Source organism: Geospiza fortis, unplaced genomic scaffold, assembly GCF_000277835.1.
Source record: "Geospiza fortis unplaced genomic scaffold, GeoFor_1.0 scaffold166, whole genome shotgun sequence".
NCBI lineage: Eukaryota > Metazoa > Chordata > Aves > Passeriformes > Thraupidae > Geospiza > Geospiza fortis.
Window position 1 is genome coordinate 6,662,111 of NW_005054310.1, and position 11,177 is coordinate 6,673,287.

The 11,177-nt window shown below is 40.3% G+C and overlaps 1 protein-coding gene across 3 annotated transcripts in view; it reads left to right on the forward strand.

The window, feature by feature from the left end:
- The first annotated feature begins 942 nt into the window (after positions 1–942).
- The window catches only part of GRIP1 (glutamate receptor interacting protein 1), a 219,257-nt gene continuing 209,022 nt past the window's right edge, over positions 943–11,177 (forward strand). Inside the window, exon 1 of one of the 3 annotated variants that reach the window (XM_031055601.1) lies at positions 943–2,219. In XM_031055601.1, coding sequence (XP_030911461.1) covers positions 2,087–2,219 — 133 coding nt within the window. In that variant the 5' untranslated portion in view covers positions 943–2,086. The remainder of the gene's footprint in view (positions 2,220–11,177) is intronic. The other 2 variants (XM_031055602.1, XM_014312381.2) reach the window with 2 other exon arrangements.

Consider the following 11,177-nt stretch of genomic DNA (forward strand, 5'->3'; position numbering starts at 1 on the left):
AGGCTACATCTTTGGTTTTCATGTTTTGTGACAGTAATGTTTTTGCTGCTTGGTGGCAGAGTGCAGAAAAGATGCAAGTTGAAGCCTTCAAAACATACAGTGATCCCTTCCTAAAGTCATAGGAGAAGTTTCATTGGCTTTTAAAATTTTGGTAATATGCCTGTAATACTCCTCTAAGGTCTTTATTATTTGAAAGTTGAAAGCTGTTGATAAAACCAACCTTGTAATGAAACACAACCTCCTTATAGAAGTTTCACTAAAAATAGTTCTGGTGGTGCCCTGGGGGTGTTCATCAGCGAGCGACAGCAACTGCATTTTCACAGCGGGCAAGTGGAGCTGGTGAGGTCAAGGAGGATGAGTCTGTATTCGTGTGGGGAGCTTGGCAGGAGCATCCAGGGATTTTTGAGCTTTTACAGATAAAATGAGCATGGATTTGTGACAATATTGTTTTAAAATACCTGGAAAGCTGGAACAAGCCCAAAAGAATTCCAGTTCCATCTTTAAGTGTGTGTGTGTGTTTTAGGATCCTCGGGTATCAGGTCCAGTTAACCTCTACTTACTGCTTTCACATGTTTCAAAACTAGAAAATCCCAACTTAATACTGATTAATCTCTGCATACTTCTTTTGAAACAGAATTGGTAAGTTACAATCCTGGTTTTTGCTTTACTTCTTCTTTTGAAAACATTGCCCTGATTTACTCTTTGCAGAATGACTCACTGAAATGTCTGTATCACCAGAAACTAATCCCTGCTCTGCATGCTCTTCCTTTTCCAGATGATGAACCTGTAAAATCTGTTTTACAGGAAGACTTTCTGACTTCCTTATGCTCTTAAGTGCAAAATGATATCTCTTGGGAGCCTGGATGCAAGTGACCATTTTCAGCACATGGTTTGACTGAGGTGACTGCTTGATCCCTGACTTGTGCCGGCGGACAGGAGAAGTCCTGCTGGACTAGGGAACCTGAGGACAATAAAAAGCCCTGACAGATGTCAGCATGTTAGGATTCAAGCAGTCACTGCTTTTGTTTTGTGTGGGAGGGAAACTTCATCAGAAACACGGATGAAATTCCAGCCTTATCTTAGGGAATGCATGTGGGTTTCAGGCACGCAGCAAGAGAAAAAAGCCAGTGCCTTTTCAGGCTTTTTGCTTCTCTCACCCTGTGCAAAGGATATTCTGCCACACCTTAATTTTTAAAGTTTTTTGAACTCTGCTGGGATTTGAAATGAGTATTGTCACAGTGTGCTTGTGATGTCGCTTCCTTTGTTTGCCTATTGCCATATACCCTGGCCAGCTCTGTAGGAGACCTGTCTGGAGTGCCTTTTAATGTTTAGATCTAGCAGTGATTAGAATACACTAATGCCCAGTGGGTATATGTGTCATTTTTTAACAGCTGCCGAGCTTTCTCCCTGCTGCTCCAATTAACGCATTCGGCGCACACTTGCCAGTGAGTGGGCTGTGTGTATGGATTAAACCACTTTGCTCTTTATTCATCCAGTGTATGAGATGCCAGAAATGGATTGCATGTTTTCTGTTCTTACAACAAATGAAATCAAACGTGCTCCTGAGCCTTTGCCCGGGTAGATACGAGGGCAGCATTTAACTGGCAAATGGAAACCTGTTTTGCTGTGAGATATGGTTCAGTCCATTGACTAACATCTATCCCCGCCTCCCAGCCCCTCTTCAAATGATGGAGACACAGGATAGGGAGCTCTCAGTGGTGGGCTTCCCCTTGCTGACAAGCAGGTCTCTTCAACTTTGCCCTCTGCTGCTTAATAACAGCTTGAGATCCTGAAATTCTTCTTTTGCTTCAATGCTTTCCTCCTTTATTTATTTTAAGGTTGAAATATTCCAGTCAGTAGATTTGATAAAGTGTGTCTGTGTGTGTCCTTTTTTTTTAAAAAAAAAGGGAAAACAATATGCTTCCTAGTCACAGCTGAGATAAGGGAGGGGTTGTTTAATGGTAGCGGAGCGGCTGGTGGGAGCTGCAGCTCTGCTCCGGTGCCTGCGGTTGATTCATGCTGGGACAGCTCTTTGTGAAGCAGAGGGCGAAGGGGGCTGCCGGCTGGGGCTGGGACTGAGGAGGAGATGGAGCGCTTCTTGGGCTTTGTCAAGCAGATACGAAGATCAAGAAGAAGAAAAGGCAAAAAGTACCGGCCAGAGGAGGATTACCACGAGGGCTATGAGGATGTCTACTATTATGCCTCGGAACATTTTCGAAGTAAGTATTTTGCATAACCTCATTTTCCTTTGGCTGTGATAAATGTTACGTTCCTAAGATGTTTAAAGTCCAGAAATGCAAGCAATATTCCTCCCTTGCTAGAACCTGAGCCTCATGTATTTATTGAAGTCAGTTCCTGTGAGAGCTCTTTCTGGCTCTGCTGCCGATGAACAATACAAAGCATCTGAAGTGGCACAGAAGCTCTCAAAGTAAAGAGGGTCTGTCTGCAGACCCTGGTGAGATTTCAGATGCAGTTAATCCAGTCTGACTGCTGGAATCCTTTTGTTAAAACACTGTTGAGGAGTGAGTAGGGTGGCAGTAGCCCTTGTAGAGTGTCTTCAGAAGGCTGTGTGGATATTTTTAAAGCACTACAGAGGCAGTGAGCACTCATTTGTAAGCTGAAGTTGATGAATAATGTTTGCTATTGAGGGAGAGTCACTAAGCCTCTGCTGTGACCTGGTCTTTTCAGTAGTGAGTAAATTGAGTGGGCTGGTTCCTCGCTGCAGGTCAAGGACCACTGCTGGAGAATTAAGTGGGAATTTTTTTTGCTGGCACTCACGTGGTGGCACTCAGCAGCTCTGCCAAAACCAAAATAAACCACCTGCTTGGAAATCCTTGTGCAAACTGCATGCTGGACCCTGCAGCTTCTTAGAGTTTGTTCACTGTGCCTGTCAGGTTTCAGAGCTGCTGGTCTGCCGTGGTCTTCCGGAGAAGAGGATGTGCCCAGAGGTGCCCACAGGGAGGGTGGGAAGGAGGGAACCACACACAGCCCCTGCCTGGGGTCTTGTGTGGCACTGTCAGAGCAAGGTGGTGTCAGTATGAGCATAATTCAGCCATGAACAGAAATTGCCTGTTTCTGCTGTTTTGGCCACTGGTTTGAGACCTTTGCAGTGAAGCTGTGCCTTGTTGAGCTGCTGAAGTTAGATGCACTTTTTTGTTGTTCTGTACCATGTGAGTGACTGTCAGTATCTTTTTTCCTTCATTTCCACTTTGCTTAAATAAATCATAAGAACCTTACATTTGTTTTAAGATAGAATGATAAATGTGATTGTGCCTTACAGCACCAGAGAACTGCTATCCTGTGGAAAATTAGGAAACAAGAGTTGTTCTTATTGGCTTTCTCCCAGTGCACCATGCTTGCCTATCTCCTAAAGACAATCAGTGTAGGATGCTTTGTTGTTTACTGGGCTTCTACTTGATACCAGTTTGCTTTCCATTTTTAAGAAAATCTATCATGCTGATAATTTTAAACAATATTACTTCCTATGTTGTTAAGAGGGAGTTCTTGCAAGAAGAAGACCTGTTTGGGAGGCAATGCAGTAATAATGGGTAACGTAATGGCATGAAGTCTCCTACACAAAATCTACTACACAAGAACTAAAATTTTTAAATCTGTTTAGCACTGAAAAATTTGAAAGTGATATATGTTAGTGAAAGCACATAACTTCTCCTTGCTTTAATATGTAAATCAAAAGAGCGTGTCAAAGCCGTATGTCAAAATATTTCCCTAGCTGATTGTTGTTGTTGAAGGTCCTTTAAAGAGGAAAGCAAAGCCCCTCCAAAAACTGTCAAATGTAATAAGGGTTTCTTGACTGACGATTAATGAATTATTAACTCTTAACTTAATGTATGGCACTAAGATTGAGCCAAATATCTAATAGGTTTTTCCTTTTACTCTACTTAGGTAATAGAAGAATAGTATATACTTCAGCTTGTGGAGGTCATAAGTATTTCAGACTGGATGAAATGCGTGTCACATTTTGAAGTGATGTTTACAGCAGTGTTGAAGTACTCAGATTGAATTGAACTGAAAATAGCACACAGCCCTATGGAGCTGGATGCACAAGGAGTTAGCTGCTTTTCACAGTTACTTAAACCAGTCACAGGAGATTTGAGCCATGCAGTCTTTATAGAGATACCATCTCAAGCACAATTCCTCCTCAAGTGCTTTTGTCTGGTCTTTCCATGTGCTTTATGTGTCAGTGTTTTGGTTGGATAGGTGTGGTAGTTACTTAAATGTGCAAAATCTGAAAAGATGCTGCTGGTGCTACTACAAATGCACTTGTCAAATTAAATTTCATGTGTTTGGGACAATGAAATGTTTCATATTTAATTTAATTATGGTCTGGTGTTACACTGTTTACAGTACAAATTTAGAGTAATTGCAGAGCTTTTAGTAGCCATTCCTTCTGCAGTCATTTGCTTAAAAGAAATGTGTGCTTGCAGGAAAGATTGTATTTATTGTTACGATTTTTAGAATATCAGAGCTAATGAATTCAAATGCCTATTGTTCATTCAACTGAGATGGAGCTTTTTTAGATTTACTTTCTCTGTGTTGTTAGGCATCCCTTCTCTATTATCATTTATGAGTTATATATCCAATTAGCCAGTACATTTGAAGATTGTCTGAGACAATCATTTTATGAGCTTGTTACTCTCTCTCTTCTTCCCCCATTTGTAATATGGCTTACAGTGTTGCACAGGGAGGCAGAATTAATGGAAAAATGCAGAAACTGCATTAGAATAACCACAGGATCAAACAAAGACAACAAAGTTAAAAACAGAATAGGCCTCTGGGAATCAGAGGAAAAAGGTGACTTTAGTTTGTCCTCAGCCCAGCTGTGCCCGGATACAGGGATATTGTTGCTCCCACTGTTTGGTATACTGTCTTTGCTCCTCCAAAGCTTTGCCATGGAAGACCATATTAACTGTGATACTGGGACACAGCAGGATGAAGGGAACGTGCAATGCTGCCTAAAGCTCCCTGAGTAAAAAAAAGACACCCCAGCTCCTGAGGCAGATGTGTTTTGTCTTGGATGTTTCATCCACTTGTTTTCAGTTAATGGATAACCTTACTTTGACATGCAGCACCAGCTCTCCTATCTTTCTGAAGTGTCTGTGCTATGTAATGCTAGAAAAACCAAAGTAACAATTTTGGTACACAAGCACATATTGACATTAGTAGTGCAGGCATCATACTCATTTCAGTGAGACTTTGCAGTGTGAACATAATGGGTGATGAAATTGCTACCCAACCTACTCAGACAAGTTGGTGCTTATTTTATAAAACACTTTAAAAAGCATCATACTTATTTTGAGCAGCATTATACCACTGCCATTCAACCTGTTCCTTATAACAAGGCTTTGTGTGAAAAAGGCCCTTTTTATATTATTGCAAAGACTGTTTGCAAACCATCAGGAATGCTGTGTAGCAGAACTTGCTGGAATGCTCCCAGAAATGACATAAATCCAATTGCTGAAGTCAGGGTGTTGTGAAACCTTTGAGTTTCAGCCTAGTCTTGAGTGGGAGTGTGGTTTTGGGACCCAGCTCAACTTGGTCACCTCTGACCAAAACAAACACTTCTTCCGACACCCTAGAATAATTTCAGCACTAAGTCCATTTTTCAAAATACTTGGAAGGATTTGGGTTTCTTTCAACTCATTTTGGAACTTCACAGGTTTCATGAAACATGCAGGTCTAGAAGGTGAATGCACCTTGTTAAATTTTCCCTTATTTATGGTACTTCTGGTGTCTGTCATCCATCTCCTGAAAGATCTTTTTTTTCTCATTGGTAGTTCTTCTTCTTATGATGTTCTTCTCAACATGGTTCACAGCATAGTCTGTTGGCATAAAGATTTTACTTTCTGTGTAGCTACAATGACAATATTAAATAATGATCACAAAAACAATGTCTGAAGAATTCTGCTAGTAAGTACCCACTAACCTAAAAGGTCCTATGATTTTAGCCGTGACATGAAAATGTTCCATTTAGTCACCAGGGTCCAAGGAATAACTTTCTTCTATCCTTTGTCAAGGCCTAGTATATGTTGTGTAGCAAGAGCGTTGATATGTTAGACAAAGTAATCTGCCATAGTCTACATCTGCAGTGAAGTCATATATCATTTCCCTCTCTGATGCCATCTGTTAATTATTTCAGAATCATCTGGTTCCTCAGTTTAGGACCATCAACCTCTTCAAATTCATTCTCTAAATACATGAGATGGTCTTTCCACTGATTGGCCCTTCTCCCTCCCTTTGTCATCACTGGAAAGTGAAGGGAAGGTATTTGACTCCTAGCCTAGCAAATAAGGTAAAAAAGGAAAAACTGAAGGCCTTATATGACTCAGAATTGAAAATGTCCTCTTTGTTGACTGAAGTCTGGAAATTATTAAAATTAAAATTGTATATATGATACACTTCTCGGGATGGTGTCGGCAGAAAAACTCCACTTGGATGTTATTCTCCAACACAGCTCAGTGTTATGGTGCAGAAACTCCCACACCATAGCTGCCAAAATGTTAGGAATAAATGTCTTTGCATTTCATACTGGAGGTGGTTTTGAAGCTGTATTAAATACATAAGACAAAACACCAAGGGGAGTGACATGCCAATGGTTTCTTAATGATGTGGTCAGTAGCAACATCACTCTTGTCAAGGTTTTCTCCATTTTGTAAATTGGTAAAAATAGTTCTTGTTTGCAGCAATCTCACAGATTTGATTGGGGTTGCAGAAGAGTTAATGATTTTGTGAGTCATGTGGTGGCAAGGTAATTGAGTGTCTCTTGCTCAAGCTGTAGAGATGTTAATTGATACTGAGGATGAGGAATGCAGGACAACTGCTTTTTATTTTACAATGATTGTGTGTTGCTAGTTTGCTGTTAACTGGATGTGCATGTGTGGGGGGTTGTTCTTCACCTAGCACAGATCTTGTCATGTCAGTACAGCAAAATCTCAGCTTTCATAGAAACTAAAGTATTTGTTGAAGCCTACAAGAAAAAAAGGCTTGGTAATCTGAGTAGAGGATATTGCAGGCTTTGAAAACACAATAAAAATAATATTTAAAAGAAATAACTAAAATTTATTTAAACTTCTTATTTCCTTCATCTTAATAACTGTTTTATGGTTGTTGGAATCTGGAGATTTTCATTAATGGACTTCAAATCTTGAGTATTTCTGTTTTACAGAAGTATTTCTGTTTTCCACTCTTTTCCTGAGATCTGGATAGCCCCAGTGCTTCAGGTTCATCATGGGTGTGATGCCCATGTCCAGACAGACTCTGTCATCACAGGGCTACCACCCCGTGTCAGTTTGCAAGCCAACCACAGTGATAAAGGAAGCTGCTGTGTTTGAGCTTTATTGCTGGGGCAGGCGGTGTCAATTTCCCCATTCAGCGTTTTCTGAATGAAACAAAGGTGGTAGCAAGTGATGTTGTCTTTGCTTCCACTGCTAAGACTTCCCATGTGACAATAGCAATATTTTCCATTTTGGATAAAATTCACACAGTCGTTAGGTAAGGGTCTACCCACATGCTGCTTCTCTTGCTTTTTCATCTTCTTTAACACACATAGGTGCAAAAATTGCTAAAAAAATGTTGAGTTTTTTTAAAGCAGTTGGTCATTGCATCTAGTGCAGTTTTATATTTCATGACATCCATCCTCTTGCAGAGAATTGCTTGACTTTTGATGAGGTATGTGTGTGTTTTGGAGATGATCCCATTTATCTACCATCTTGTACATCGTGGTTGCTAGTGAAAGTGTTCTTTCTGGGGGAAGCCAAGTGGAGGAGGAGAATTACATACTATTCTCATTTTATAGACAGGCAAACTAGTAGGAGTAGGTAAAAAAAGAAGACTGTTAGCAGCTCTTCAGCCTCCCATGAAATTATTTATGTTTTCTAAGCCCATAAGACATATGCATATATTAAAATCTTATTTTACCCCTTTTATGGTTTATATTAGTTAAAACGTGTAAGTCTGGGGATGAGGCTTGTGTTTGTAGGTGTTTAGTCTGTTTGAATAGTAGCTTTAGCTGCATTATGTTGTTTATATAATTAAGATATAATAAATTGATGTTGTTCCTTATGCTACACAGTCTGTTAGTGTGGCACCTAGACCTGAGGTTGTGGGGTTCCCTGCAGGACTGCAGCAATGCATCTCTTCTTGCCAGGCAGGTGTGTGCTGGTTTTGGTGAAACACTTTCATTATTTGTGAAACAGACCACAAAAGCCTAATTTTGTTTTTTCCTTAAAACTGTCGTGCAACAGCCAGTTTTAAGTTTGTTAGTAATAGGATTGCTTTTTTAAATGACCCTTTGTGGCTCTTCTACAAGTGGCCCTTAGGCTCCTGGGGCAGCACAGAGCATGGATAGCAAAACATTGCTTTGGAGTTACTTGAGGGAAAATAGCTTATTTATTTGAAGGCACTGAAATAATGAGACCTGAGTTATATAATTCTTTGCATGACGTGGAAACACTTCTCCCTGCGAGCAATTACGAGCGTACAATTTCTTTCATTTTATCTGTGCTACTTTTCTTTTGTTTACTTTCCAGTCCTATTCTTTACTGAATAACTAAAGATCCTGATTGTCCCAGCTCAAGAAATTTACTCGTTCTAGGTTTTCCTCTTCTTACAGTGGCTACTTGTTATAAGGCTGTACCTTAGTGTTTTAGAGAATTTGGTACCCTTTATATTTTAGTGTGTCTAGAATATATGATGTTCACATTCAGACAAAGAAATTCAGAGATCTGGGCTTCCTACTTCCTGAAATGATGTGTAAGTCCTTGGTTTTAATCGTGGCTTTGTCAGTTTACATCACAAACATGTGATTGTTTTTTCCCTGTGGATATTGTGAAGTGAATGAAATACCAAGTTTTATGAACTAAAATTAAAGAGAGAGGTAGAAGCAACTACTGAGGTGTCAGTTTTAATATTGGCCTTCAGTTCCAGTGGAAGACTTGAAACAATTAGTAGAATGAAGAAACAAACAATATAAGTCCCCTGCTGACGAGATTATAAACATTTATGGAATGATTGCTGTGTTTTGTTAGCAGGGCATGACAGGAGCTGTCATTAATCACCATTATGAATATAAACACACCTGTTTACTGTAGTTATTATTTCTGTAAGACAAATGTGGTGGTACTCGTCATATGTACAGAAATTATTGGGAATTTTGTGTAGTGTTTTTCAGCAGAAAAGCACAGGTGTTGTGCTGTGACTGGGTACTGGGGCTGATGATGACCACCCTGCTGATGACCCAGGCACCTTAATGCTACTGATTTTGTTCAGAGGGTTTTCTAGTTATCCACTGAAACCCAGGAATGATACACAAATCAGCATTCTGAGGACTCATAGTCCAGATTTAAAAAGCAGCAGAACTAAGGGTGCTTCTAGGACCTTCATTTGACCTCTCATTAAAGAGTCCTTAATGAAGGACCTGCTCAGTTTTGCTGTAGTACTGGTGTGGCAGAGGCTGCACCAAATGCTGTCAGGGCTCACCCTCTGTTTTCCTCACTTGAGAGCATGAACTTGCAGATGTCTGGCACCAGTTGCTGTAGCCAAGGGAGGTTTGGTTTGTATATACAGAAATTACATAAGCCTCAGTAGTCTGAAAATCCAGCCATAAGGCATCTCAGGCTTCAGCCTTTCCATTCTTGCATACCTTTGATGATAATCTGCCTGTACTCTGGTTCTCTGCCTATGAGATGGGGTTAATGATTCCTCTCCTTCACAGATATGCTGTGGAAATAAATGAGTGTTTGCTAAGCTAGATGGCACAGTGATGAGCACCACAAAAGAACTTGGGGAGAAATGAATGTCTGTCCAGAGAAAAGGGCTTGAGTAGTGGGTGGGAATTAAGGTATGGAATTACACTTTGAGCAATGAGGGGAAAGCAAGGTCTGAAACAATTCATCAGGTAAAATAATTTCTTTTGGGCATTAAATGAAATGAGGTCTCATGCAAGGAGTAGATCAGGTAATTAAAGATTGTGTTGTAATGCATATGCAAAAGGAGGCCAAATTTAGAAATTCTTAAATCTGGAACTGGCAGTTTGTTTTTTTAGTTGTTTGTGTGTGTGTGTGTACACATGCATGCTGTAGAGAACATGGAGCCAGCAGTTCCTTGGGGTTTAGCATGCCATGGAAATTTCATAGCAACATGTTATGGATATAATATTTGCTATAAATGAACCAAAATCTCCTTGAAGTTAAGATGCAGAAATAAATTTTGATGAGTGGCCATAGGATCTGATCACATGTGTATCACTTCAGTGCGTTTCGTAGTAACAATTCTTGTGCTGACACTGTGAGGGAACACTGTGGGCAGCTATGGGACAAAGGAGGGAGGAAGCAGACTGATTTTTTTGGCTGTCTCTGGGCACTTTGAACAGATGATAAGAGACACTTGAGGTGACCTATATTTGGGGAGATTACCATGGGAAGAGCCAAACTTTTGGAAGCAAAAAGGAGAAAGATTTAAGACAGCTCTGGAGGAAATACTGTTTGAATGAAACTGTGAAAAAGTAAGTGAAATCAAAAGTACACAGTAATGATGCAAAGTATTAACTCAGTAAATTGTTTTCAAGTCTGTTTGCAAGTGCTTCCTTTGGGTGTGTTTAACAAGCTCTGTGGCTGCTCAGGTCTATTTTGTTTTGATAACATTGTCCCTCTCCCAGAAGGGTAAAACTCCTCACTTAACAATGCACTCTGTCACTATTCTGTCAGCTGGTAGCATCTCTATTAAAAGAGGAGAGAAAGTATTCACAATTTATTACAAGTGAATGCAGTAAAAAATGAATACTATGCAAACATATATTAAATACAGAGACATATACACTTTTTACTCTTGCTTTGTGTAGGTTGGAGTAGGAAATACTTTAAAGCCCTTATGACCTGCTACCTGCACCCCATTTTTAGGAGCCCAGTTAAGTTGTGTGGTCATCAGGGGATGAGTCACAGCAGTAGCTGCAGGCTGCAGTGCCAGCTGTATTAGCGCCGAATGCCGGGAAATCAAAAGGGATGTTTGCCACGCTGTCTGATAGGGACATTGCATCTGACAGCCCAGTTTAGGGAAAATGAAGAAATGCTTCTGAAGGAAAGTTGGGAGAGAGCCTGGATCTATGGCAGAGCACTGCCAGCAGCAGCAGCAGTGCTCAGGTCAGTTGTCAGTAAATCTAAATA